Source organism: Hemitrygon akajei, chromosome 10 (assembly GCF_048418815.1).
Source record: "Hemitrygon akajei chromosome 10, sHemAka1.3, whole genome shotgun sequence".
NCBI lineage: Eukaryota > Metazoa > Chordata > Chondrichthyes > Myliobatiformes > Dasyatidae > Hemitrygon > Hemitrygon akajei.
In genome coordinates, this window is record NC_133133.1 from 127,536,036 (window position 1) to 127,563,359 (window position 27,324).

At 44.0% G+C, this 27,324-nt stretch overlaps 1 protein-coding gene across 1 annotated transcript in view; it reads left to right on the forward strand.

Moving 5' to 3' along the window:
* nwd1 (NACHT and WD repeat domain containing 1) overlaps window positions 1-27,324 on the forward strand; it is an 83,579-nt gene that overhangs the window by 46,381 nt on the left and 9,874 nt on the right. Inside the window, exons 15-18 of the mRNA XM_073057602.1 lie at window positions 9,135-9,289; window positions 11,146-11,422; window positions 12,702-13,252; window positions 16,124-16,229. Of these exons, the coding sequence (XP_072913703.1) occupies window positions 9,135-9,289; window positions 11,146-11,422; window positions 12,702-13,252; window positions 16,124-16,229 (1,089 nt within the window). The remainder of the gene's footprint in view (window positions 1-9,134; window positions 9,290-11,145; window positions 11,423-12,701; window positions 13,253-16,123; window positions 16,230-27,324) is intronic.

Consider the following 27,324-nt stretch of genomic DNA (forward strand, 5'->3'; position numbering starts at 1 on the left):
CCAGATCCGCACTGGAACTGGTGTTTCTCCCTCTTTCACAGACACGGTCCCTTCTGAAATAAATTTCTCACGCCCCTCTCGTATTCTATCTACCTGGGGCTTTCTTGCCGATTTGCTGATACAATACATCCTGTAGAGACTGCTGCTTTCCCTTTTCCTGTCTCCTTCCTCGGAGCAAAGCACTTAGATGCAATATGACCCACCTTTCCACAATTAAAACAGGTCAAGCCAGGAACCCTCCTGCCATCTTGCCTTTCTTCCTCCTTACTTTTACCACTAGCTCCTGGCTGAATTTCTGCCTCAGCCGGCGGGCTTTCTCTACCATTCCTACGGTCTTTCTGGTAACTCTTATTCGAGGAAAACTTTGTCTTGTGGGTTAGGGCATATTCATCTGCGAACCTGGCAAATTCGGATATGGACTTATTCGGCTTCTCGTTCAAATACATCCGGATATCATCCGAAACACAACCTTTAAATTCCTCAATCAGAATTAACTCTCTGAAACGCCGAAAATCCTCTTCCACCCTTTCTGCCGCACACCAGCGATCCAAGAGCACACCCTTCTCATAGGCAAACTCTGCATACGTCTGATTCCACACTTTCTTTAAATCTCTGAACTTTTGTCTATATGCCTCAGGTACCAATTCGTAGGCCCGAAGAATGGCCTGTTTTACTTCCTCGTAATTCTCATACTCCTCCTCCTCCACAGACAACGCCGCATATGCCTGTTGTGCCTTCCCTTTTAACACACTTTGTAACAACGCCACCCACTGATCTCTGGGCCACTTCTGATTCACTGCCACCTTTTCAAAATGCAAGAAATAACTATCAACATCCGTCTCCTTGAACGGAGGTGCTAACCTAAACTCTCTACTAATATTAAACCTCTCCTCTCGGTCTGCCCCTTGGACCCTTCTCTCTTGCTTTAACTTCTCCATGTCCAGCTCATGCTGCCTGTTTCTCCTTCTCCTCATACTCCCTCTGTTTTCCAGCTCTTTCCTTCTCCTTTTCAGCTGCTTCCAGCTCTTTTAACCTAATTTCATGCTCCCTCTGCTTTTCAGCTCTTTCCTTCTCCTTTTCAGCTGCTTCTTTCTCCCTTTTCACCTCTAACTCCTTTAGCTGGAGCTCATATTCCCTTTTCCTCTGTTCCGCGTCCAGCCTCAATTCTTCCAACTCTAACTGAGCCGTCCCAATAGCTGGTACCTTTTCAGGGATATTGTCCAATACCTCAGCGGAAAACACATTCGTCTCAATATAATACTGAGTTATGGCCCTCGCATCTCCCACTTTTTCATTGACGACCTCACCTCGGCGAGATTTAGTCCTTTCGCAATATTTACCAAGTCCGTCTTTGTGGCCCCCTCTAGCGCCTTCAAAGTCGGGTTTTGTGTAAATTCATCTACGTCCATCTTTGCTGGTTTCCCGTCTGGTTACCCGCGCAACCAGATCCAAGTCTGGACTTAAGCCCGATTCACTGGCCCTCCAATTTGGTATCAAATCTCGAGACGAGGCCCCAAGTTGTTACGAACCCCGTAACTGGGTATCTTACCAGCAAAGATAGGAGTATCCGTTGAAGTCTGATGATACTATTTTTAACAGTATTTATTAGTAAAAATACTCAAAAATAATATCAATGCAAATATACAGATAATATATGTCATCAATACTAAACCTAAAAGTGCGGGTATAATAATAATCAATAAGAAATAAGCTCTATCGTTGTCTAGGGGATAATGAATTGTCCGATGGAAATATAAAGTTCAGTTCAGTTCACACAGGCTGCAGTAGTTGTTGTTCATGGTGTTGCAATTGTTGAAGAGAGAGAGAGAGAGAGAGAGAGAATAACTTGCCGACTTTCCTTTTACGATCTTGATCCGTCTCCGTCCTTTAGCTAGACCGTTCCATGGAGGACTCATCACCCAGGCAAGGGTGGACACACACACAAGCCCCCACCGGTCTCATTGCGTCTCTCCTGGTGCGTCTGAGGGGTGTTCCCCAGACCCTACGTTTATCCCCACTCACGGGGTCTCAGATGTCAATCAGGTTGGGATGATGCAATCCCTCAACCAGACCACTCTGGTTGCCCCCTGAGGGGTTTCAATGAATAGAACAGTACTCAATACACAATTCCTCCTTCAAGAGACAATAGCAGTAATCTCTCTCTTTGTCAGTAGGAGACATTCCACCTTTGTGTATCCCGGCGTTGTCTCTCTCTCATTACTGACATGCTGTGTATCTCTCTCATTTCCTGGGTATCAGACCCGAAATAATAGCGAGTTTGTGATTCTCAAAAAAGGTGGGGGGGCATTGGCGATTCTGTACCCTTCTGCCCATCAGAGTTGCTCCTCATTCGTAACTGTGTGTGTGTGTGTGTGTGTGTGTGTGTGTGTGTGTGTGTGTGTGTGTGTGTGTGTGTGTGTGTGTGTGTGTGTGTGTGTGTGTGTGTGTGTGTGTGTTCATTCCTTCAAGGGTAAGTCTAGGGGAACACACATTGAGGGACCAGTAGTGGAAAGGATGAGCAGTTTCAAGTTCCTGGGCATCAACATCTCTGAAGATCCATCCTGGACCAAACATATGGATGCAATTACTAAGAAAGCACACTAGTGGCTATATCTCAACAAGGATATGAGGAGATTCGGCATGTCTCCAAAGACTCTAGCACATTTCTACAAATGTACAGTACGGAGCATTCTGACTGGTTGCATCACCGTCTGGAATGAAGGAGTCCCTGTACATGGTCTGGGAGAGCTGCAGAAGGTTGCAAATTCAGCCAGACCCATCATGTGCACTAGCCTTCCCACCATCGAGGACACCTTCAAAAGGCAGTGCTTCAAAAAGATTGCATCCATCACTAAGGACACCCACAACCAGGACAAGCCCTCATCTTATTACTACCATCAGAGAAGAGGTACAGGAGCCTGAAAACACACACTCACTGTTTTAGGAACAGCTTTTTCCACACTGTCGTAAGATTTCTAAATAGACAATGAACTTATGAACACTATCTCACTACTTTTGCTCTCTTTTTCCACTATATATTTTAATTTTTAATATATATTTCATATTTAATGTATAGTTTTTATGTATAGCACTGTACTGCTGTCTCAGAACAGTACATTTCATGACATACATCAGTGATAATAAACCTGATTTTGATTCTGGCACCATGAGTTCCTGTTGATACTAATCTGGGTGCAGAGGTGTTCAAAGTACAAAGCAAATTTATTGCCAAAGTACATATATGGCACCATACACTACCCTGCGATTCACTTTCTTGTGGTCATCCACAGAAAACAGAAAGAAACACAATAGAATCAATGAAAAACCGCATATCACAGATTTGGACAAACAATCAATGTGCAAAAAACAAACTGCAAATACAAAAAAAAAAGAAAAATAATATCAAGAATAAATAAATATTGAGAATATGAATTGTAGAGTCCTTAAAAGTGAATCCATAGGTTGTGGAATCAGTTCATTTTTCATTTTTCATTTCATTTCATTTTTCAATATTTTTTATTGATTTTCAAATAAAGAATATACAAATCAAAAGAGGAGTTTAACAAGTAGATAATATAAAAGACATATAAACAGCAATAGTAAAAACAGAAAGTATACAATATCAAAATCAATTAGGTAATATATTATGCTGTTATATATACAATGGTCAAAAAGAAACTACAACTCCTCATAGCAATCATAAAAAAAGATTGGAAATTTTATTGATAGAGAAAGAAAAACCCCACTAACTAAACTGAAACAAAAAACGAGAAAGAAAAAAAAAGAAAAAAGAAGAAGAAAGATTGGGCAGTCCAATTGAGGATAAACTTTAAAAAAAGAGAGAGAAAAAAAAGCACATCCTTCCAGTCATCTCTGAACCTTCATGGATAAGGATATTCTCCAAAGTGAATAAAGAAAAATAAATAAATAAAGGTAAATTAAATCATGTGAAAATATTGAATAAAGTGTTGCCAGACTTGTTCAAAATCAAAGGATGTATCAAATGTCTGGCTTCTAATTTTCTCCAAGCTTAGACATGACATAATGGAGGAGAGCCAATAGAAAACAGTAGGCGGGTTAGATTCTTTCCAGTGTAGCAAAATAGCGCTCCTAGCCAGTAAAGTTGAAAAAGCTATCACATGTTGGGCGGAACCAGACACTTTGCTTGCTTCCTCTGGAAAAATCCCAAAAATTGCTGTAAGTGGATTAGGTTGAACATCCATATCTATAACTTTAGATAATATTCCAAACATATCCCTCCGAAAATTATTTAAACTTACACATGATCAAAACATATGGGTTAGAGTAGCCACTTCTGCATTACATCTGTCACAAATAGGGCATATATTAGGAAAAATATGTGCCAATTTATCTTTGGACATATGGGCCCTGTGTACTATCTTAAACTGAATTAAAATATGGTGTGCGTAGTGTGGAATCAGTTCAGTATTGGGGTGATTGAAGTTATCCCCTTTGGCTCAAGAGCCTGATAGTTGAGGGGTAATAACTGTTCCTGAACCTGGCGGTGTTAGACTTGAGGTTCCTGTACCTCCTTTTTGATGGCAGCAGTGAGAAGGGAGCATGGCCTGGACGGTGGGGGTCCTTGATGCTGTTTTCTGCAGCAGTGCTCCTTGTAAATGTGCACAACTGTTGGGAGGGCTTTACCTGTGATGGACTAGGTTGTATCCACTATTTTTTTTGTTTTTTTCCACTCAAGGGCATTGATGTTACTATATCAGGCTGTATTCTCTCCACCATGCACCTATAGAAGTCTGTCAAAGTTTCAGATGACAGGCCAAATCTGTGCAAACTTCTAATAAAGTAGAGGTGCGTCCATGTCTTTTTTGTAATGGCAATTATGTGCTGGATCCTCTGAAATTCCTGTTTGGTCAGGGCATCAAGGGATATGGTGAGAGGGCAGGTGTATGGGGTTGAATGGGATCTGGGATCTGGGATCAGCCATGATGGAATGGTGGAGCAGACTCAATGGGCTGAATGGCCTAATTCTGCTCCAATGTCTTATGGTCTAAATAATAATGACGAGGAACTTAAAGTTGCTGACTCTCCACTTTTGAAATCCTGATGAAGACTCTCTCATGGGCCTTCAGTTTCCTCCACCTGTAGTCAATACTAATTTCTTTGGTTTTGTTGGCGTTGAGTGGGAGGTTGTTGATTTGGTACCATTCAGCTAGATTCTCAATCTCCCCCCTATATGCTGACCCATCACTACCTTTAATTCGGCCCACAACAGTGAAGTCATCAGAAAACTTGAATATGACATTGGAGGTGTGCTTACCCTCACAATCATAAGCATAAAGTGAGTAGAGCAGGGGGCTAAGCACACAGCCTTGTGGTGCACCTGTGCTGATGGAGATCATGGAGGAGATGCTGTTGCCAATCTGAACTGACGGGGGTCTGTAAGTGAAGAAATTGAAGATCCTGTTGTGCAAAGTGGTATTGAGTCCTAAGTCTTGAAGTTTATTGATTAGCTTTGAGGGGATAATGGTATTGAATGCCAAGCTGTAGTAAATGATGTATTATCTTCACTGTACACATGTTCCAGGGTTTGGTGAAGAGCCAATGAAATGACATCTGCTATTGACCTATTGTGCTGGTAGGCAAATTGGAGCAGATCTAAGTCTCTCTTCAGGCAGAAATTTCGTGACCAAGCTCTCACAGCACTTCATCTCAGGCCCTTCACCTACTCCTGAAGGCATGGCCAATTACTTCTGGAAATGTTGCAATGCACGGCTTTCAATTCAAGGACGTTTGTTTTCACAAAGAAAGTGAGAGTCACTGTTCAGACTGATAAATTAAACTAATATTTAGACATTGTTAATGTTGATGTGCTTCAGAATGAGCTAAGCAAAATCATCTTCAATGGGAAATCAGGCCTGATTGGTTTTGAATATATTCTTTGATATGCCAAGAGATGGTGGAGAATATTCAATTCAAATACGTGATATTTATGATTTAGTAGTTACAATACGAGTAAATAAATAAATAATAATGCGAATGAGGAATGGTGAGATCTTGCTCATGGTTTTATGGACCCATTCAGAAACCTGGTGACAAAGGACAAGAAGCTGTTCCTAAATTATTGAGCATGGGTTTTCGTGCTCCTGTACCTTCTCCCCAATAGTAGTAATGAGAAGTGGACATGTCCCAGATGGTGAGGGTCCCTAATGATGTATATCACCTTTGGAAGATGCCCTTGATGGGTGATGTTTATGTTGTTGATGGAGCTGGTTGAGTCTATAAACCTCTGAAGCTTCTCACGATCCTGTGCATTGACACCTTCATAGCAGACAGTGATGCAACCAGTCAAAATTGGATCCATATGTCATGACCCTTACCAACCTTGCATATGTATTTGTTAAATATCTTCTTATCCAGAGACATTAAGCCCTTGTGCTTTCTGTTTAATCTTGTCAAGTTTATTTTGACTGGCATGGGGTTGACTGTGATTATTTAGAGCAGACTCTCAATTAGCACTTATCCTGGGGGGGTGGGGTGTGTGTGTGTGTGCGTGCGTGCGTGTGTGTGTGTGTGTTTCTAGAATGAGTCATCTTGCAGTGTTGCTTGGTCAAGCTACTGAAGTCAGTTGGAGTTTCAATGAATAAACTCATGCTTTTTTTCTCTACATTGGAGTTCGTCATTCCTCCCTACCTGGGTTCATTTGTCCATCAGCACACACTGCAGCACCATTGTAGAGTATATTTGTAGAAATTTGGAAGAGTCTTTTGTGACATACCAGATTTCCTCAAGCTCCTAAAATTCCTTAACGGTCAGTGTGTTTTCTCCATAATTTGCCTTCCTGAAGTTCACAATCAATTCCTTGATCTTGCTGACATTAAGTGCGAGGTTGTTGTTTTGCCACAACTTGATCTATATCATTCCTGTATGCTTCCTCGTCACTATCTGAGATTCTGCCAACAATAATCCCTATTCTCATCCTCCCATTTAAAGTTTCTGTGGCTAATCCTCACGGTATCACTGTAACCTCCTTCAGCCCAGTGCTCTGTGATCCCTGCATTTTCTAATGAATAACGATGCCACATGTCCCATTGTATCCAAGGCCCAGTCAGCAGCAAAAATCATCTCACAATAACTAGGATCAAGATCGTCTAAAGTTCCAAGCACTTTGGAATATTTCAGGATTCATCTAAGAGGTACCAAAAAATGGGGGGGGGGGGGAATTATTGTTTATAGGGCATGAAGGAAAGTGCTTGTAGTTAGACTCTCTAAGTGCCATACGGGCTTTGCCCAGGTACAATGTAAAAAATAAATGGTAAAGAAGAAAGTTGACAGTTCTGAAGAAATGTGGATCTGAAATGTTAATTGTCTGAAATAAGCTTAGAAGGATGGCATTTGACCCTCAAGCCCGCCGAGCTACAGCCTTAGCACAGGTGGCAGCCTCTCCTCAACCAGAGGCCATTGAGTCTGCTGTCATTCCATGATAGCTGATTTATTATCCCTATCAACTCCTATTCTTCCGCCTTTTCCCTTTAACCACTGTTACGTACCCCGTAACTGGGTCACTTACCAGCAAAGATAGAGAGGTCCGTTGAAGTCTGATGGCACTATTTTTAACAGTATTTATTGATAAAAATACACAAAAATAATATCAATGCAAACATACAGATAATATACGTCGTCAATACTAAATCTAAAAGCGCGGGTATAATAATAATAAATAAGAAATAGCTCTATCGTTGTCTAGGGGATAATGTATTGTCCGATGGAAATATAAAAGTCATTCAGTTCAGGCAGGCTCCCGCCTTTGGGGACCGCTGGGTTTTCAATTGTTGGAGAGAGAGAGAGAGATTTTGGAACTTGCCAGAGTTTCCTTTTTTATGATGTCGATCCTTCGAAATTTCGTTGGTGTCCTCTTCTTTTTAGCTAAGCCGTTCTTCCGTGGTCAGTCCCGCCAATCCCAGGCAATGGGAAAGGACGCACGCGGGCCCCACCGGCTGTTGCTATTAAACGCTGTCACGGGATTTCTAGCGTTTCTCCTGATGCGTCTAAAGGGGTTGTTCCCCAGACCCTCTTTTATCCTTACTCACGGGGTCTCAGATGTCAATCAGGTTGGGATGATGCAATCCCTCAACCAGCCCACTCTGGTCATCCCACTGAGGGGTTTCAATGAATAGTACAGTACTCAATACACAATTCCGTCTCCAAGAGACAATGGCCGTTATCCATGGCTTTGTCTTGCTGAGGCCAGGACACATTCCAAAACCTTGAGGATTCTCTCTCATTTCCTGAGTCCCAGACCCGAATTAATAGCCATCTTGCGATTCTCAAAAAGGAGGGGGCTACTTTGTACCCTTCGGCCCCTCAGAGTTGTGGCACATTCGTAACACCACTGACACCCTTATTAATCAAGAACTTATCAACTTCTGCTTTAAATGTACCCAATGACTTAGCTAACACTGCCATCTGTGGCTATGAAATCCACGGTTTCAACACCCTCCAGCTAAATAAATTCCTCCTTATCTCTATTGTAAAGGGACGTTGTTGTATTTGAGGCTGTGCCCTCTGGTCCTGACTCCTCTGCTGTAGGAAACACCCTCTCAGCATTCCCTCTATCCAATACAGAACAGGTTTCACTGAGATACCCCTTATTCTTCTAAACTCCGAAGTGTACAGGCCCTGAGCCAACAAATGCTCCTCATATGTTAATCCTTTCATTCCCAGGATCATTTTTGTGATCAAAAATGACCACTCTTTCAAACACCAGCACACCCTTTCTTAGACAAGGGACTCAAAATTGCTCACAATACTCCAAATGTGGTCTGACCAGTGCTTTATAAAGCCTCAGCATTACACCCTTGCTTTTATATTCCATGAATTCATGATTCCATTAATCTATCGTTTTGAATCAATGATTGAGTCTCCCCAGCCTCGGAGGTGAAGAGTTCCACAACTGTACCACCCTCTGTGAGAAGATGAGTCCTCTTGTGAGATAATTGTGTCACCCTTTTTTTTTTGACTCCTCAGACAGAAGAGACATCTGGTACATTGTCCCAGATAGAAGATTCCAAACTATTACAAGGAAAGAGGAAGGGGAGAGCGAGGGAGATGTAGATGTACATCTTTAATATTCTAATTGGATTATATTTTAATTACAGGCTTTGGGAAGTATGCTCGGGTGTTTAAGCTAGACAGTAACATGATTGTGAAAGCCTCACCGATGGACTTGGAACATGGTGACAAAGTTCACACTGCTGTAATCAGCAGGGATGAAAGCTCGCTGATCACTGGGTCTGCTGACGAGACTATACGGGTAAACCAGCATTTTTGGAATTGTCACCAGACTTGCTGGGTTCAGTGCATAAATTTCCTTTGTCCTTCCCAACCTTTCCTCTGAACCCAGAGGTGCTCTACCTCAGTCAAATCAAATCAAGTCTGATTTTCATTCAAACCATACATGGATACAACCGAATGAGACAGCGTTCTTCTGGGGCCAAAAACATACATGTGCATTCAAAATAATGAGAAAGTAAAAAAAAAAGGAACAGTCATGCAAGGAAACACTTCTTTAGTCCAAAGACCCTGCGCAATAAGTTCTGCAAATTGATGGTTCCTGGCCGTGTAGCTTGTAATTCCACTGATCCAACACTGGAGGGCAGCACCAAAGGGAGCGGCCTGGCCACCTCTGACCGAGCCCAGATGCCACACTACAATGCAGTCCTGAGGACTGAGGCCGAGTCCTCTCTGTTGCCTCATTGCCTGTCTCTCACCACCAAACAAGGGAAGCAATCAATGTCCAACAGAGTCTTCCGATCGCAGATGCATACAAGACAGTCACTCATGGTTTCACTCCACACGGCCTTCATGCCGACTCGAAGGCACCAGCTCCAGTGCCTCCAAGTAGCATGCAGCAGCACGGTCTGCATCCAGGTCAGCTCTTCTGAGCCCAATCTGTCTTCTCCTGTGGCCTGACGGCCTGACACAAATCTCCCAGCACGGCAGCACTACTCAAATCCCAGGCTCAAGGCCCAGCTCGGATCCCCAGGCCCAATGGCCTAATGGATGGACTCAAATCCCCAGGCCCGACGGCCTGACTTGACCTCCCTAGCCTGACGGCCCGACATGACTCTCTCGGCCCAATGGGCCAACTTAACTTCTCTGAACTGCCAGCTGGCTCTTCAAACAATGAGCGGCTCACTAATGCTGTGGACCTGCTGTACAGGTAGTTATTAGAGTCAATAATAACTATGTATAAAAATACATTTAACAAAGGAAAAAAAGCACATTTGGTTGGCCTCTGAGAGGCCACTGAGTGTATACACATCGCCATCAGTATCTTCCTACCCACCACAAGCACTGAAGGTAATCTCTTCCTGCTAAAAAGAAGACTATGGAATGAGAAATAAATTCTCACCTTACAATACTATGAATTAACATTACAAAACGGTAAACTCTATTAGGCCCTCAGAGGTTTTCTTAATCTCAAACATGTGTAACTATGGTGAATAACTAAATTCCAGGGTTTAAGTTACCTTTCTGTTCTTTGGTGGGAGAAGTACCTGGTGATATTCCCTCATTAGAGAGGCTTCTGCTGGAGTATCTTTCTTTAACCGGGCACACAGCCTCCTACCAAGAAGGACCAATTCTACAATCAAGAGCATTTCCAAAGGCCACTCACATAAGGCACCTGTTCCTACTAGTAACGTACCTTTTCAAATGAAATATTCATGTTGCATGGACAATGGGTCAAGAGTTGTTTAAGGACCTATATCTAGACTAGGGCCCAGATCAGATGGAGGCTTGTTTGGTCCCTGGGCATCTGATTTTTGGTCCCGTTCCCTGTCTTTGGATGGTGGCAGTTAAGAATGCTCCATTCCTACGCCTAGGTGTAATGATTGAAAATAATTGGCTGGTTTGTTAGCCAGTTCAGATGGAATTTCTGACTCTCCAACCACTCTGCCATTGGACTGGAGTCACATGTACTTTAGACCTGAAGGAAACTACTAAATAAAATGGGTTTTTACAACTCTACTGCAGTTTAATGGGCACTATTATTGATTTTATTCCATATTAAAGAATACAAACTCAGGTCTCTGGATCATTAATCTGTGCAGATTAATGGCAGATTATAGAGAGTACAATGAGTCCTTGTTTATTCCTTTTTTTCAGGTGTGGAGCTTGTCAGCCGATGTCAAGCTGATGGACTCGATAGAAGGAATGGGAGTTCCCATCACCTCGGTGTTGCTTTCTGGGAACACCTTGATTTCCGCCTCACGTAGTGCCTACTACCTTAAAATCTGGAACCTTAGCTATGACCGACGGCACACCACAGTTACGCCGTTCCATAACCGCAGTACGATCACTGGCTTGGCACAAGATGGCAGCTTGGTGTGCTTTCCGAAAATGGGGGACTCAAAGAAAGTCGTCGTTTGGAACTCTGAAGAAGGTGACTGTAGACGACTCTAAATTATTAAACATAAATAAGATTGAATACAAAGGTGTCATCTTTACACTGGCCTCTCTGCATCCCAAGATGGATGTGAATCAGCGAAGTTTCTAATTAGGTATTGTCTAAGCCATTCAATAAGGTTAGAGCTCATCTTGTACCTCAGAGTTAATTTCTTGCAGTGCATCTTGTCACCTCAATTCCTTTAATATCCAAAACTTTATTGATCTTTTTCTTAAATATATGGCGAGAGGAGACTTAATAAGATGAAAAGAGGAATAGATACAGTGGACAGCAACCACTTTTGTCCCCAGGTGGCAATGGCTAATTGAGAGGAAAGGAGAAAAAATAGGGGTGATGTCAGACGTAGTTGTTTTAACACAGAGAATGGCGAGAGGCAGTTTCACAGAGAGAACCACAGAGAGGCAGTTTCATTAGAGTTATTTAAAGACACTGTTAGATAGGCACATGGATAAAAAACAAATAGAGGGCTATGTTGGAGGGAAGGGTTAGATTGATCTTGGAGTAGCTTAAAAGGTCGACACAACGTTGTGGGCTGAAGGACATTTACTGTGCTGTAATGCTCTATGGTCTATATTAATTGACTGAGCCTCCATGGTCTTTTGGGCACAGGAATCAATAGATTGACTTTCTTGGGTGAAGCCATTTCTTCTCATTTTGTTTCTGAATGGTTGAATGATCATTTTGAAACTGCCGCCCATGGTTCTTAGATTCTTAGCCAGGGAAGTTGTGTCCTATTGGGTCAAGCTCGAAGATGTTTTCAGTTTCAGTGCACTCATCTCACATCTAGGGAGAACAGGTTCAGTCTATTTAGTCTCTCCTCAGCCGACAAACACACTCATCCCAGGGTTCAATCTGCAAAGGTGTCTCCCAACCCTGAACAGGTCTCACCCTCCCACCCTTCTGCCACTCCCTCGGAAACGTAGCTCCCACAACCGAGTGCGTTGCTCCCATTTCCCTTCTGGCGGCAACAGGGATTTTTTTTGTCTGTCCGATGCCTGCGTTAACCCTCAGTGTGGCCTCCTGCCTGGAGCCGGTCACTGGGTACAGTTAAAGTGGAGATTGATAGGCTCTTGATTAGTAGGTGCATCGAAGCATCTGGAGGGAAGGCGGGAGAATGGGGTTCAGAGGGAAAATAAATCAGCCATGATTGAATGGTGGAGGGGATAAATGCCCCAATTCTGCTCCTGTGTCTGCAAAGGGCAGAGGAACCAGCAGTGCGGTTACCCGTGACTAATTCTGGGTCTTCTTACCATAGGTGTGGAGCTCCGGACCCTCAGTGCCAACTCCGAGCTCTGCTGCCTGGTCGTTGCCGAGCAGAGAGAATCGGTGATCTGCGGACTGAGGTCGGGCTCGTTGGTGGTCTTCTGCATCAGGGGTCGGCGGGAGCCGGAGTACCACACCCCACCTGGGCACGGTGGTGCCATTCAGTGCCTCGCCCTCAGCAGCCGCGAGGAGAGGCTGGCGCTGGCCGACTGCAGCTCGGCGCTGGTGTACGCGCTGGGCATGGTGGAGTCTGACCCGGTGCTGGGCCAGGTCCTCTTCACGGTCACTGTTCCACCCAGGTCCTCCCCGTCCAGTGTCGCCGTCCTCTCAGACTGCAAACTGCTGCTGGGCACGGACACAGGGACGCTGCACCTTTACCACGCTGAGAGCTCGTCCCCGGTGGCGCTGGAGCCTCACGACAGCAGAGTTACCTGTCTAGAAACCAGTCACAATGAACGGTATGCCTTCAGCGGATGCCAGGGACCCATCCAGAGAGTGTGGAACCTTTCTACTGGGCGATGGGAGCTGGAGATGTTCTACAAGGTGAGAAGCAGCAGTCTTGAGTCCAGCCACAGAATATAGAAGCCTTTCAGCCCATCATGTACATTCTACCTAGTCCATTCTTCCTCCCAGAGTTAGCCCTATCCATACTTACCCAGTTCCCGTTTTATAGTTCCTACTGAATCTGCTTGGCCCATTCTCTTAGACAGTGTGTTTCAGTTCAGCCTCACAGTGAAATGAATGAAATTGCTTGGCATTGGAGCAACTTCGCTGGGGAAATCAGAGGAGAGTGCATTTTGAAAGCATGTTTGCTTCTGTAATCCTGGAGAGGCGGCAGCTTACATGCACACAGTGTCCCACAAAATGCAATTTAATTTTCAATTTTAATTAAATTTATACCCCAAAGGAATGTTGCTGTTTCATAATTTAAAGTAAATTATTATCAAAGTACGTATATGTCACCACCCCGAGATTCAGTTTCTTGTGGGTACTCACAATAGAACAAAGAAATACAATAGAATCCTTGAATCATTACACACGAAGATTGACAAACGACCAATGTGCAAAAGAAGGCAAAGTGCGCAAATCCTACAAATAATAATAATAATAATAATAATAACAAATAAATAAATAATACTGAGAACGTGAGTTGTAGAGTCCTTGAAAGTGAGTCCATAGGTTGTTGAATCATTTCAATGTTGAAGTGAGTGAAATTATCCATGCTGTTTGAGGAGTTTGATGGCCGAAGGGTAATAATTGTTCCTGAACCTGATGGTGAGGGAACCTAAGGCTCCTGTACCTCCTTCACAAGCAGCGTGAAGAGAGCATATGGCCTGGATGGTGGGAGTGCTTGAAGTTTGATGGTGTTTTCTTGTGGCAATGCTTTAGATGTGCTTAGTGGCAGGAAGGACTTTGCCTGTGATGAACTGGGCTGTATCCACCATTTTTTTGGAGGCTCTTTGTGTAGTTTCCTGTAATCATTGACACCTATCTGAGAGAGTAGCGGGGCCTGCAGTGTAATGCTTCATCAGAAAGATGGGACCTTCCACTGTCTAATTCCAGGGTGGTGGAACTTTCTGAGAGCATGTGCCAACCTTCTAAAAAAACGTTCCTTCATGTCATGGTAATTTTAAGCAGAGATAATCATTGATTAATGAATTAGTGACAGTAATTATGGACTTTTAAAAGTGAAAATGATGTGTCCTGTTTCTTATTTATGTATCTTCATTGCTTTACAATTAATGGAAGCATAACAGAGACAGATTGAAATAAATGAAACATTTAAGAAACCCATTGAAGAAATATTAATATTTTTGGAAGACAATTGAAAAGTAACATTATTTCTAAGCAATGTTGCTATTGTAACTGCTCACTATCCAAATACTTTGCATATTTAAAAGTATGGTTATGTCAGTTTTGAAGTCCCTGCGCTATTTTTCTGCTGACCCCAGCCAATTAGCTCAGGCGTGATTACCCTGCCTCATTTTCTCAACCTGCACACACAATGGCATCACCAACATGCGTGTGGCACTTCCACAAAAGTTGGATGCAAAGGTCACAATTTAATAACTCACAAGCAAGGAACATAATACTGTGCAAGAGTCTTAGGCACATATATAAAGCTAGGTGCCTGAGACATTTGCACAGTACTGTACAAGGAAAATTATCTCAGAGTGAGAAGTACAAACGGCATGGTGAAGTTGGCATTTGACACCCTTGTCTTTAGAGGCTAGCACAGTAACTACACAAGTTGAGACATTATGTTACAACTGTACAAGTCCTTGTTGAGACCAGAGTTAGACTCTTGTGTGAAATTTTCATCAACCAGCTCTAGGAAAGATGCCATTAAGCTGGAGATGGTGTAGATAAGATTGACAAGGATGTTACCAGAGCTGGAGGGATAGGGAAGTTATAAAGAGAGGCTGGGACGTTCTTCACTAGAGCAAAAGAGTTTCAGAGATGACTTTATAAAGGTTTATTAAAATTGTGAGAATGATCAGATAAGGAGAAATGTCAGCCTTTTTTTCAGGGTAGGGAAGTCCAGAACTAGAGGGCATAGGTTTAGGGTGAGGGGGAGAATTTTAAGGACAAGATTTTCAAATGGGGTGGTGGTGGGTGTGTGGAACAAGCTCTAGAGGACTGGTTGAGGTGGATCCAATTAGAACATATAAAAGGCATTTGGATAGAAACTGTTGAGAAAATTGTCAGCCAAACACAGGTAAGCGAGACTCAAACAGGTGGGCAAGTTGGTCAGCGTCGACAAGTTGGGCTGAAATCCCTCTTTCCACGTTGTGCAGCTCCATGACTCAAAGAGCAGATTTAACTGGATAGACTGCTTAAACAGTTAACACAGACTGGGCAAAGTGATTATTTTTAAAAAGTGAGATCAAAGATTAGCTTTATTTGTCATGTGTATTGAAATGTCAAAACATACAGTGAAATGCAAAATTTGTATCAATGACCATCACAACCTGATGGGGCAGCCCATAAATATCCAGCACCAACACAGCATGCCCACAACTCACTAATTCTTATTCTGGTAGGAAACTGGAGGAAACCCAGGTGGTCACAGGGAGAACAAGCAAACTCCTTACAGACAACAGTGGGAATTGAACGCTGAGACATGGCACTGTAAAGTGTTACACTAACTGCTACACAATTCTGCTGTCCATCAGAGGTTGATTGGTTTCTATGTGCAGCCTGAAACATCGATTCTTTATTCCTGTCCATAGATGCTGCCTGACCTGCTGAGTTTCTCCTGCATTCTGTATGCGCTAATGTGGAATAACTTGTCTGGATGGCATGCAGATAAACGCTTTTTACTGTGCCCTGGTACATGTTACAATAGTACTCCAATTACCAATTTACACGGGGAGTGTTAACACTGACTCTCTGCTCATCTTACCCAATTAGGGCGCATTCTTCGAAGGCGTAGTCTGTGCTGCATTCTCCCAGGACGATCGCCACCTCTATACCGGCTCCCAGGATCGCAGCATCAAAGTCTGGGATGTTCAGAATGGTCAGTGACCCCGCTACTTGCTTTGGTATCCGGACTGACAGGCAAGGAAGAGTTTATTTGTAGGAGGCTTCATTGGGCTGAATCATGGGAGGAAGCGGTTGACATATGAGCTGGGATGAAAGATGAGAGAGAATCTTCCTGAAACATGTAAAACTACAGAGCGTCAAATCATAGACACAAGTGATTCTGCAGGTGCTTGAAAGCACTCACAAAATGCTGAAGGAACTTAGCAGCTTAGGTAGCATCCATAGAAGAAAACAAACTATTGACACTTCATGCTAAGACCCTTAATCAGAGTCCTTCATCATGGTCTCAGCCCAAAACAGTGACACTTTATTTCCCTCCGTAGATGCTGCCTGACCTGCTGAGTTCTTCCAGCATTTAGTGTGCTTTGCTCAAGCTATGGAGGGTGTTTACAGGGTGGATTCTGAGAATGTATCTGGAGAGTGTCTGGATGATTGTGGAGGAGTTGACGAGGAGTTTCCTCTCTCAGAGGGTTGAGAACCTCCGAAATTCTCGACCCCACAGAGCCTGTGGAGCTGTCATTGAATATATTAACAACAGTGACAGAGAGACATGTATTAAATGTGAGGCAGGGGTACAGGAAGATAATGACAATTTGGATCATTGGATGGTGGGGCAGGCTCAGGGCACTGACTGGCTTACCCCCATTGCTCTTCTTTGTGCTCTTAAAAGCTCTTGGTAGCTTGTTTCATGATATTTATGAATGTTAGATGTCACTGATTAATTGAATTCTGAAAACACACTTGTCATTCCACATTCATACTTCATTTACTTGTACACACAAGGAGAACAGCCTTGCCCCTGTCACCACACTGTTCTGGCCCGAACAGAGAAATGCCATTTTTATACAAAAATTGATTAGCAGATACAGATACTGACCTTGTGCATATTCAAATTCCTTATTTGCTTAATCAATCAACAATCACACTATGATATTGCAGGTGTTAATAGTCAATAAAGCTGCATGTAAAAATCTAATAACATTTCAGAATTAGTAAAGTAACTGACCAATAAGAAGTGTCACCCTTTGTTTGCATCCTTATCTAGTCTCAGTATGCCAAATGGTTCTGGCCCCCTGCTGTACAAAGGGAGAATGTGTTCTGTATGTTCTCCCCGTGGAATGTGTGGGTTTTCCCTGGGTGTTCCTACAGAGCAAAGACATACCGGTAGGTGGGTTAATTGGTCATTGTAAGTTGCCCCGTGATTAGATTAGGGCGAATCGGGTTTGTGGGGTTGCTTGGGCAACGTGACTTGAAGGGCATGAAGGACCTACTTCTCACTGTATCGCTCAACCTATCTTCATAAGATGTAATGCATTGACTAGAACTCAATGTACCACTGAGATCAGGATCCAATTAATGTTAGAGTTTGGGAGTTGTATTCCTACTCTTATAGTCTATGCTTAAATTTAAAAGATGCATTCCATATGCCTTCTTAACTACTTTATTCTGCTACCTTGCTGTCCTCCAAGGTTCTGTGCACCTGCACTCAAAGGTCTCCTTTTCTTCATTGTCTGGACCTTTCCCCACTACTTCTGCACATGCTCTACATCACCCTTCTCCAGATTTAATTCCATTTGCCACTTTTCTTCCTGATACCTGATTTTTGATGTATTCCTGAAAAATTGCTCTGCACGGAAAGCCAAAGGAATAACTTTTACAGTATATCTTCCACAAACTTTCTAATGATGCGCCCTGATTTAAGTCTGAACCACACCCTAATGGTTAGCAACTTGGTACTGATCCCTGGTTGATCCCAACCACCAACACCTCCCGGTCATTGGAACTCCAGCTGCTCCTGCCAGTGGGAAGGGTTTGAAGCCAGCCCACCACTTTTCCTTAGATCATACTTCACTGATCATTCTACTGCTTCAGATTTTGTCAAGCACCTTGTCGGGAATATAGACAACCTTCGATATGCCTCCCCAATCAACCTTTGTGATCTCCCCAAAAAAGTCATTCAAATTAGTTAGGCACAAGTTTCCCACAATTCCACATCCCTGACTTGGCATGGAGGGTATCTCTTCCCCTTGAATTTTTCTTTCTCTTTGAAAGATTAAAGATTAGCTTGATTTCTGACATGTACATCAAAACATACAGTGAAATGTGTTCTCTGAGTCAACAACCAACACAGTCCGGTGATGTGCTAGGGGGCAGCCTGCAAATGTCACTATGCTTCTGAGCCAACATAGCATGCCCACAACTCACTAATCCTAACCGATACACGTCTGGAATGCACAGGGTAACTAGGGCACCTGGGGAAACACACATAGTCCTAGTGAGAATGTTCAAACTCCTTACAGACAGTGGCAGGAATTGAATCCTGACCACTGGCACTATAACGTGTATTGCTAAGTGCTACATCACTATGACACCCCTGTTGGTGGATATCTATTCTGACATTGCCTGCCGCCTGCCGCTGCATCTTGATTGGCCAACCCATAACATAGTCCATGTTGAGCTGACCTGGCCCCAACATATTGATGCAACTATACGAGGGGTGATTGATAAGTTCGTGACCCAAGGTAGAAGGAGTCAATTTTAGAAAACCTAGCACATTTATATTTCAACATAGTAATGGTGCATGGCCAAGTGATTAAGGCGTTGGTCTAGTGATCTGAAGGTCGCTAGTTCGAGCCTCAGCTAAGGCAATGTGTTGTGTCCTTGAGCAAGGCACTTAACCACACATTGCTCTGCAACGGCACCGGTGCCAAGCTGTATCGGCCCTTGCCCTTCCCTTGGACAACATCGGTGGCATGGAGAGGGGAGACTTGCAGCTTGGGCAACTGCCGGTCTCCCATACAACCTTGCCCAGGCCTGTGCCCTGGAAACTTTCCAAAGGCGCAAATCCATGGTCTCTCGAGACTAATGGATGCCTATATACAGGTAAAGAGAGTCCCCTCCTACATTTACACACTTATTCCAGCAGTTGTGGAGCATACGGATCCCTTCTTTGTAGAAGTTGGCGTGTTGGACCTCCAGAAAGTGGTCCACAGCAGGGGTGATTGATAAGTTCCTGGCCTAAGGTAGAAGGAGATGAGTTATACAGCTCTCGTTACATGCACATGCAGTTCAACTCTTTGAGTGATTACGCAGAAAGTTTGAAGTTAATAACTCATCTTCTTCTACATAGGCCACAAACTTATCAATCACCCCTGCTGTGGACCACTTCTGGAGGTCCAAGATGCCGACTTCTACAAAGAAGGGATCCGTATGCTCCACGACCGCTAGACTAAGTGTGTAAATGTAGGCAGGGACTATGTTGAAAAATAAATGTGCTAGGTTTCCTAAAATTGGCTCCTTCTACCCTGAACTTATCAATCAGTCCTCGTAAAGAAGGCAAAACAGTGGCTATATTTCATTAGGAATTTGAGAAGATTTGATTTGTCACCTGTACACTCGAAAACTTCTACAGATGTACCGAGCTTTCTCACAGGCTGCATCATTGACTGGTTTGGAGGGGAGGGGCGGGGGGCTACTGCACATAAGCAAAAGAAGCTACAGAAAGTTGTAAAATTAGTAAGTTCCATCATGGGTACTAGCCTCCATAGTATCCAAGACATCTTCAAGGAGTGGTGTCTCAGAAAGGCAGCGTCCATTATTAAGAACCCCCATCACCCTCGACATGCCCTGCTCTCATTGTTACCATCAGATAGGAGGTACAGAAGCCTGAAGGTACACACTCAGTGAGTCAGGAACAGCTTCTTCCCCTCTGCCATCCGATTCCTAAATGGACATTGAACCCATGAACACTACTTCATTATTTTTTTAAGTGTTGTTTTTTGTTTTTGCACTATTTCTAATTTAACTATTTAATATGCATATACATAGCTAATATAATTGAATGATTTATTTATTTCTATATTGTCATGTTTTGCATTGTACTGCTGCCACTAAGTACGAAGGTTTCAAAGGTACATTTAATGTCAATATACATTTAATGTATATTGATGTATACAATATACATCATGAAATACTTTTCCTTCGCAGCCATCCACAAAACAGAGGAATGCCCCCAAATAATGAATGACAGTTAAATGTTAGAACCCCAAAGTCCCCCCTCCCATGCATAAGTGGCAGAAAGCAATGATCCCCCCCTCCCCCCCACTGGCAAAAAAAAGCATCAGCACAGGACACCGAGCACGCAAGCATGAGCAAAAGCAACAGCAAAGACACAGACTTGCGGTACTCCAAAGACTTCACGTTTCACCCAGTGTTTGACATACTACAGGTTCTCTCTCTCCCTAATAATGGAGAAAGAGGTGTCTCCATTTCACAGCGACAGGGGAGACATAACAAACAACTCGCTGGTTTACGATGATAAAAGTCCATTGCGTCGCTTTTTCCGAGCTCTGTGCCCAAAGATCTTGGATTGCTGGGCACACAGCCTTAGATCTTCCATCTTCCACGACACACCGGTCTTCTGCTCGGACACCGACCTCTGACCCCCTCGTCTCCAGAGCCACGAACACTCGGTCCTCAGAAGGCGAGCGGAGCTCTTAGGCTGAGCCCTTGGCGTGCTGAACAACGGCCATTCACGAAACCCCGAGAGCGGGTCCCATTCCCGCAAAGGACCATAGTCAGCGTGTAACTCCAGGTCAGGGTCTTCCAAAGAATCCTGAAAGGGAACATTAGAAATATTAAAGATGGAAATAGAGCTGTTTCCGAAGATACAAGCAAAGGAGTCGCTGTTTGGCGCCATTAACCCTGCTAAGCTCGGCCTTCAAAGTTAAATTTCATGACATATGCTGGTGATATTAAACCTGATTCTGATTCCCAGTTCATGCCCTTATAGCTGACCTTATTTACACTTCAGCTTCTAGTCTTGAAACTATCACTTCTCCCTCCCAATCTGAAGGTATTCAGTTATAAATATCTATGGCACCTTCATCGACAAGTCATTAATGTTGTTGAACAATACTAGGTTGATCTCCTGCTCTCTAATTGTCTCCTGAATGTATCCCTTCGAAGTAACTACCCCAAAAACATTGTCACCATGCAGTGTGGAGTCTACTCTCTACAGCTTACTCAGAGATCTGGGATGGACAATGTACCTGTAGGCTCATCACTGAAGTTTGCAACAATCTTCAGGAAACCTTTGGACATGATGTGGACCCTGGACTGTCTCCTCCTGAAGGTCAAGGGAATATTGACTCTTAATATCCATATCAGAGGATCATTGCAAGACCCTCACCCTGAGTGAATATTTGCTCCTTGTTGCTGCCACAGAAAGGCCACCTGGCACTGCCAGTGCTGGTCTAATTTGCCCCCTTGGAATTTTTCAGCGAGGAAGAGGTGATGTCCTATGCTTGGGGACTTGTTAGCAATGCTGTCTGCTTACAAGTACAGGAAGCTATTGACCTCACTGAGGACAACCATGTGGAACACAGACACTATCAACAGTTGACAATGTTTCTGCTCCCTCAGTGTGAAGCTTGTTGTGGCTGAATTATCTCCTAGCTGGTAAAAGCTGAGTGTCCACAAGCACAGATGGTGCCTTCATCTGCAGAGAGGCTGGACTGTTGGACATTTTCAGCAGCCAGCAGTAGACGGGTTTTGAGGGGAGGGGAATGGATCCTGGTGGACAGGGACCATACCCTAGTTGAAACCATAAGACATAGGAGTAGAATTTGGCCTATCAAGCCTGCTCTGCCATTTACTCCCGGCTGATTTATTTTCCCTCTCAACCCAATTCTCCCACCTTCTCCACAGAACCTTTGAACACGTTCACCAGTCCAGCCTATCTACAGATGGAGGCAACATCTTACTAATCAAGAATCTATCAACCTCCGCTTTAAATGTAGACAATGACTTGGCCTCCACAGCCATCTGTGGTAATGAATTCCAAATATTCCCCAACCTTTGTTTAAAGAAATTCCTCCACATCTCTGTTTATTTTTAATTTAATTTTTTTTTGCTCAGCATAACAAAACTTTCAATTTCCAGATACATTTACATTTCTTCCCCTCGCAGATACCAGCTATCAGAACACTTCCATCTAAATATAGACATCACCACAACATCCTACACAAAAGCCCTTAATAGTATAGCAGACAGGTTTACGTCTACATACTGCAGAAAAGGTTGCCATGTTTTATGAAAACTATTTGTTTTTGAGTGTACCATACATGTTAAAAAGTCCAAAGGAATGTATTCCACGATTAATTTACACCAACCAAAAAATCCAGGGGCCTTATTGGATATCCAACAAAGTAAAATGTTCTTCATCGCACAAAAAGTCAGGATGTTAAAAAGTTTTTTTTCTGATGTGCATTAATAATACGACTGCTGGGTAAGCCTAAGAGAAAAGACATTGGGTCCAGTTCAAGCTCCATCTTCAGAATCTTTTCCATTTCACCCAAAATATCACTCCAGTATGCCTGAAGGTTAGGACAAGTTCAAAAACAGTGGGTGAAAGTTCTAGTACTTACTTTACATTTAGAACACATTGGAGAAACCCCTGTCTTAAATTTCGAGAGACGATCTGGAGTCAGGTGGACTGTATGCAGAATTTTGAGTTGCAATGCTTTAGTTCTATTACAAACTGAAATCTTCTTTGCATTATCACAGATGTCTTCCCATGTTTCAGCTTTAATTTCTACTCTCAGATCCTTCCCAGCTGCTCAGCCTCTCCACAAGAACATTCCCTCAGGATGCTGTAAAATGTACTAATGGAGACTTCTCCCTTAGAACAAAACACCCTCTTTTCTACATCAGAACTATAGAAATCCGTTAACAATGTATTTTTTTCTGTATATAATCTCTTATCTGAAAGAAACGAAAAAGATCCTTGTCGGGTATGTTAAATTTCTGTGCTATTTGACTAAAGGACATTATCGTTCCTTCATCAAACAAATCTCCTAGATGGAAAATGCCCTTAGAAATCCAAAGTTTAAATCCAGAATCCATTACGCCAGGCTGAAAATCTGGACTGCCGGTTATTTGCGTGAAGGGTGATATTTTCGCTGTGTTGCCCTCAATTTGTCGCACCGCCCTCCAAGCCCTGGCTGTATTGTCATTGGATTGCGACAATATTCCTTAACCAGTTTCATCTTATTGAGGAGAAGCAGATTAATAAGAAGGGCATTTTGCTTGTGAAGCTTCAATGTCTAGCCAAATTGAGGAGGAGTCCCTGCAAACCCAGTCAACCACATAAGATAAAAAGGATCTTAATTGATATTCTTTGATTCTGGAAAATCCAGACCCACATCTCTGTTTTAAAGAGATGTATTTCTATTATGAGACTTGTTTCCTCTGCTACTAAACTCTCCTAACTATTGGAAACATCCTCTCCATGTCTACTCTATTTAGATCTTTCAATGAGGCCCACCCTCATTCTTTTAAATTCCAGCAAGATTGTTTTGGATGAAATACCTCCTAGTTGTTGAAAACTGCATTTCCACAAAACCCCGTTGGACAGTGATAATATGAGATGCCACTGGCCTGTTTCCTTTGTTTGGTGACAAGTCAGGCAACAAGGCAGCAGCGTGGCTTCGGTTGTAGTGAGGTCTGAGCCTCAAGCCGCGGGCTTGTCTGCTGCTTAGCCCAGGTGAGACGATGTTGGAGGCGGTGTAGTGCGCAGTCTGTGCTGAGTTGGGGGCTGGCCTCTCCTGTCAGTGCTGCTTTTCAGTCTTTGACCGGCGGAAGGACAGGCTGGATTGCCAGGAGCTTTACCATCAATTTGCATGTCGCTCAGCGACTTGGACTGTAAGTCTGTTTTCTTGCGTAACAATGTGTGTGAATGTTTTTTTCTCTCCCTATTTTGAATGTATGTTATGTACCTGGGCTCTAGAGGAATGCTGGCTCATTCAACTGTATCCATGTATGGTCTGAATGATAATTAAACTTGATTTGATTTGAAGTGCAGACCCAGAGCTGTCAAACACTCTTCTCTGGCTCCTCACATCAGTTCACTCTGCAACAATGGCAGCTGAGCACTAACACAATGAGAGCCATTGACATCCCAGAACCAGTGAGTACCTTAATAGTCTTAAAAAATGAGATTCCATTGCCTGAATTAGCCCAGTCCCCCACTTTTTTTGTACATATCAATGATTTTTGAATAGAACATACAGGTAGGCAGCATGATTGGTAATCTGTAGATGACACCAAAACTGGTGTTTTAATGTGTAGTGAAGAAGGTTGCCTGAGGTTACAACAGGATTAGATAGGTGCCTAAACACATTTTGGAAAGTTAAAGCAGTGCAGTGAATGGTAGAGCCCTGGGGAGGGTTGTAGAACAGAGAGACCTTGGAGTACAGGGACATAATGTTGTGACTGTGAACTAAGTCACTGGAAGCTGGTGATAAAAAGGTCTTTACTTATTATGACAAGCAGAAATTCATCTGGAGCCACTCTCGCAGTGTCATGTAGAGCCTCCCAAACTCACATTTATATATCCTTAAGATCAAAGGTAACAGTAGGTGTCTCAACACAATTTCAATAGTTAGAATGACATTGTTTATTTCAATATTTTGGGTTGATAATGCTTCTTGCTTACCTGGAGTAAGGCATAGCTTTGATGGATACTGGGTTGCTCTGAGCTGGCTCTGCCACTTTGTCCAGCACCTTCCCTCTGCCTGTCGCAAAAGGGGTCCATGCATGAATTTGATTCCCCATTCCCATTCCATCCTGTCAGCCCATGGCCTCCTCTACTGGCAAAAGGGGACCAAACTCAGTTTGGAGAAGCAACACCTTATATTCAGTTTAGGTAGTTTCCAACTTGAGAGCATAAACATTGATTTCTCTTGTTCCCAGTAATTCTCCTCCCTCCCTCGTTCCATTCCCCATTCTGGCTCCCTCTTGCTCCTCTTTTCCTTACTTACCAATCACCTCCCTCAGGTACCCCTCCTCCTTCCCTTTTGTCCATGGTCCACTCTCCTCCCTGATTAGAGTCCTTCTTCAGCTCTTCCCCTTTCTCACCTATCACCTCCTATCTTCATCCTCCCTCCAGACCCCACCTACTTTCTCCCCTCATCTGGTTTCACCTGCCAGCTTGTATTCCTTTCCAACACCCCCCCACCAATCTGGCTTCTGCCTGCTTCCTTTCCAGTCCCGGAGAACGGTCTCGGCCTGAAATATAAACTGCCTAGCACGTCCTGCATTTTGTGTGTAATGCTTTAAGTGGACTGACTGGTTAAAAATCACGACTTGGATGCCACCTTGTGGCAGACGTAGGATAGAGGTGAATTTTTCCAGCCAGGGAAATTGAAGAGGATGTCCACAGTCCCTTTCACCTGTCGTAGAACCATAGGGTGCCAAGTAGAGAAGCAGTTAGCTCAATCGCTTTACAGTGCCAGTGGTAACTGATTGGGGTTCGATTTTGTAAGGAGTTTGTACGTTCCCCCCGTGACCATGTGAGTTTCCTCCAGGTGCTCTGGTTTCCTCTCATAATCCAAAGATGTACGGGTTAGGATGAGTGAGTTGTGGGCATACCAGCACAGTGACATTTGCCAGCTGCCTCAGCACGTTGCAGACGATGACGCAAATGTCACATTTCACTGTGTATTTTGATGTCCACGTGACAAGCGCAGCTAATCTTTGAATATCTCTTTAATCTTTAATACAGCACAGAAACAGACCCTTCAGCCCAGTCAGTCCATGCTGACCAAGGTGCCCATCTGAGCTGGTCCCAAGTTTGTGTTTCACCCATATCCCTCTAAGTCTTTCTGATCCATGAACTCAGTCAAATGTCTTTTTGATTGTGGTAAAAACACAAAATGCTGGCAGAACTCAGCAGGCCAGACAGCATCCACGGGAGGAGGTAGTGACGATGTTTCGGGTGGAAACCCTTCATCAGGAGTGAAGTAACATGGGATGGTCGAGGGGGATAAGAAGTGGGGGGGAGGGATGGAGTAGAGAGCTGGGAAGTGATAGGCTGAAGGCAAATAGGCTAGGGGGAAGGTGGAGAATTATGGGAAATAAAAGAGAAAGAAAGGTAGGGCTGGGGGGAGATTATAGTGAGGGGGGGGGGGGGGAAAGAGAGAGAAAGAGAACCAGACTAAAATTATAGATAGGGATGGGGTAAGGGGGGGCAGGGGTATCAACGGAGGTCTGTGAGTTGAATGTTCATGCCGGCAGGAAGGAGGCTACCTAGGCTGGAGATAAGGTATTGCTCCATCGACCTGCGTGTGGCCTCATCTTGACGGTAGAGGAGGCCATGGACAGACATATCGGAGTGGGAGTGGTCTGTGGAATTGAAGTGTGTGGCCACAGGGAGATCCCGCCGCTGCTGGAGGACTGAGCGCCGGTGTTCGGCAAAACGGTCTCCCAGTCTGCGGCGGGTCTCCCCAATGTATAAATGGCCACATCGGGAGCACCGGATACAGTATATCACCCCAGTTGACTCGCAGGTGAAATGGTGCCTCACCTGAAAGGATTGTCTGGGGCCTGGGATGGTGGTGAGGGAAGAAGTGTGGGGGCAGGTGTAGCACTTCTTCCGTTTGCAGGGATGAGTGCCCGGAGGGAGTTTGGTGGGGAGGGATGGGGGGGATGAATGGACAAGGGAGTCGCGTAGGGAGCGATCCCTGTGGAAAGCCGAGAGTGGGGGGAGGGGAAGATGTGGCTGGTGGTGGGATCACGTAGGAGGTGGCGGAAGATACGGAGGATTATACGTTGGATCTGTTGGCTGGTAGGGTTATAGGTGAGGATCAGGGGGACTCTACCCCTGGTGGGCTGGCGGGGGGATGGGGTGAGGGCAGAGGTGCATGAAATACGGGAGACGCGATGGAGGGCAGAGTTGATAGTGAATGAAAGGAAGCCCCTTTCTTTAAAAAAGGAAGACATCTCCTTTGTCCTAGAATGAAAGGCCTCATCCTGAGAGCAGATGCGGTGGAGGCGGAGGAATTGAGAGAAAGGGATAGCATTTGATTGTGGTATTGGTTTATCATTGTCACCAAGGTCTCCTCCCCCCCTTCTCTTTTTTATCCACCTTTCTGGCTCCGCTCCTACACCTTCCCTTCTCCTCACCTGCCCATCACCTCCCTCTGCTATCCCTTTTCTCATGGTCCACTCTCCTCTCCTATCAGATTCTTTCTTCTTAATCCCGTTACTTCACCTTGTCTATGCTCTTC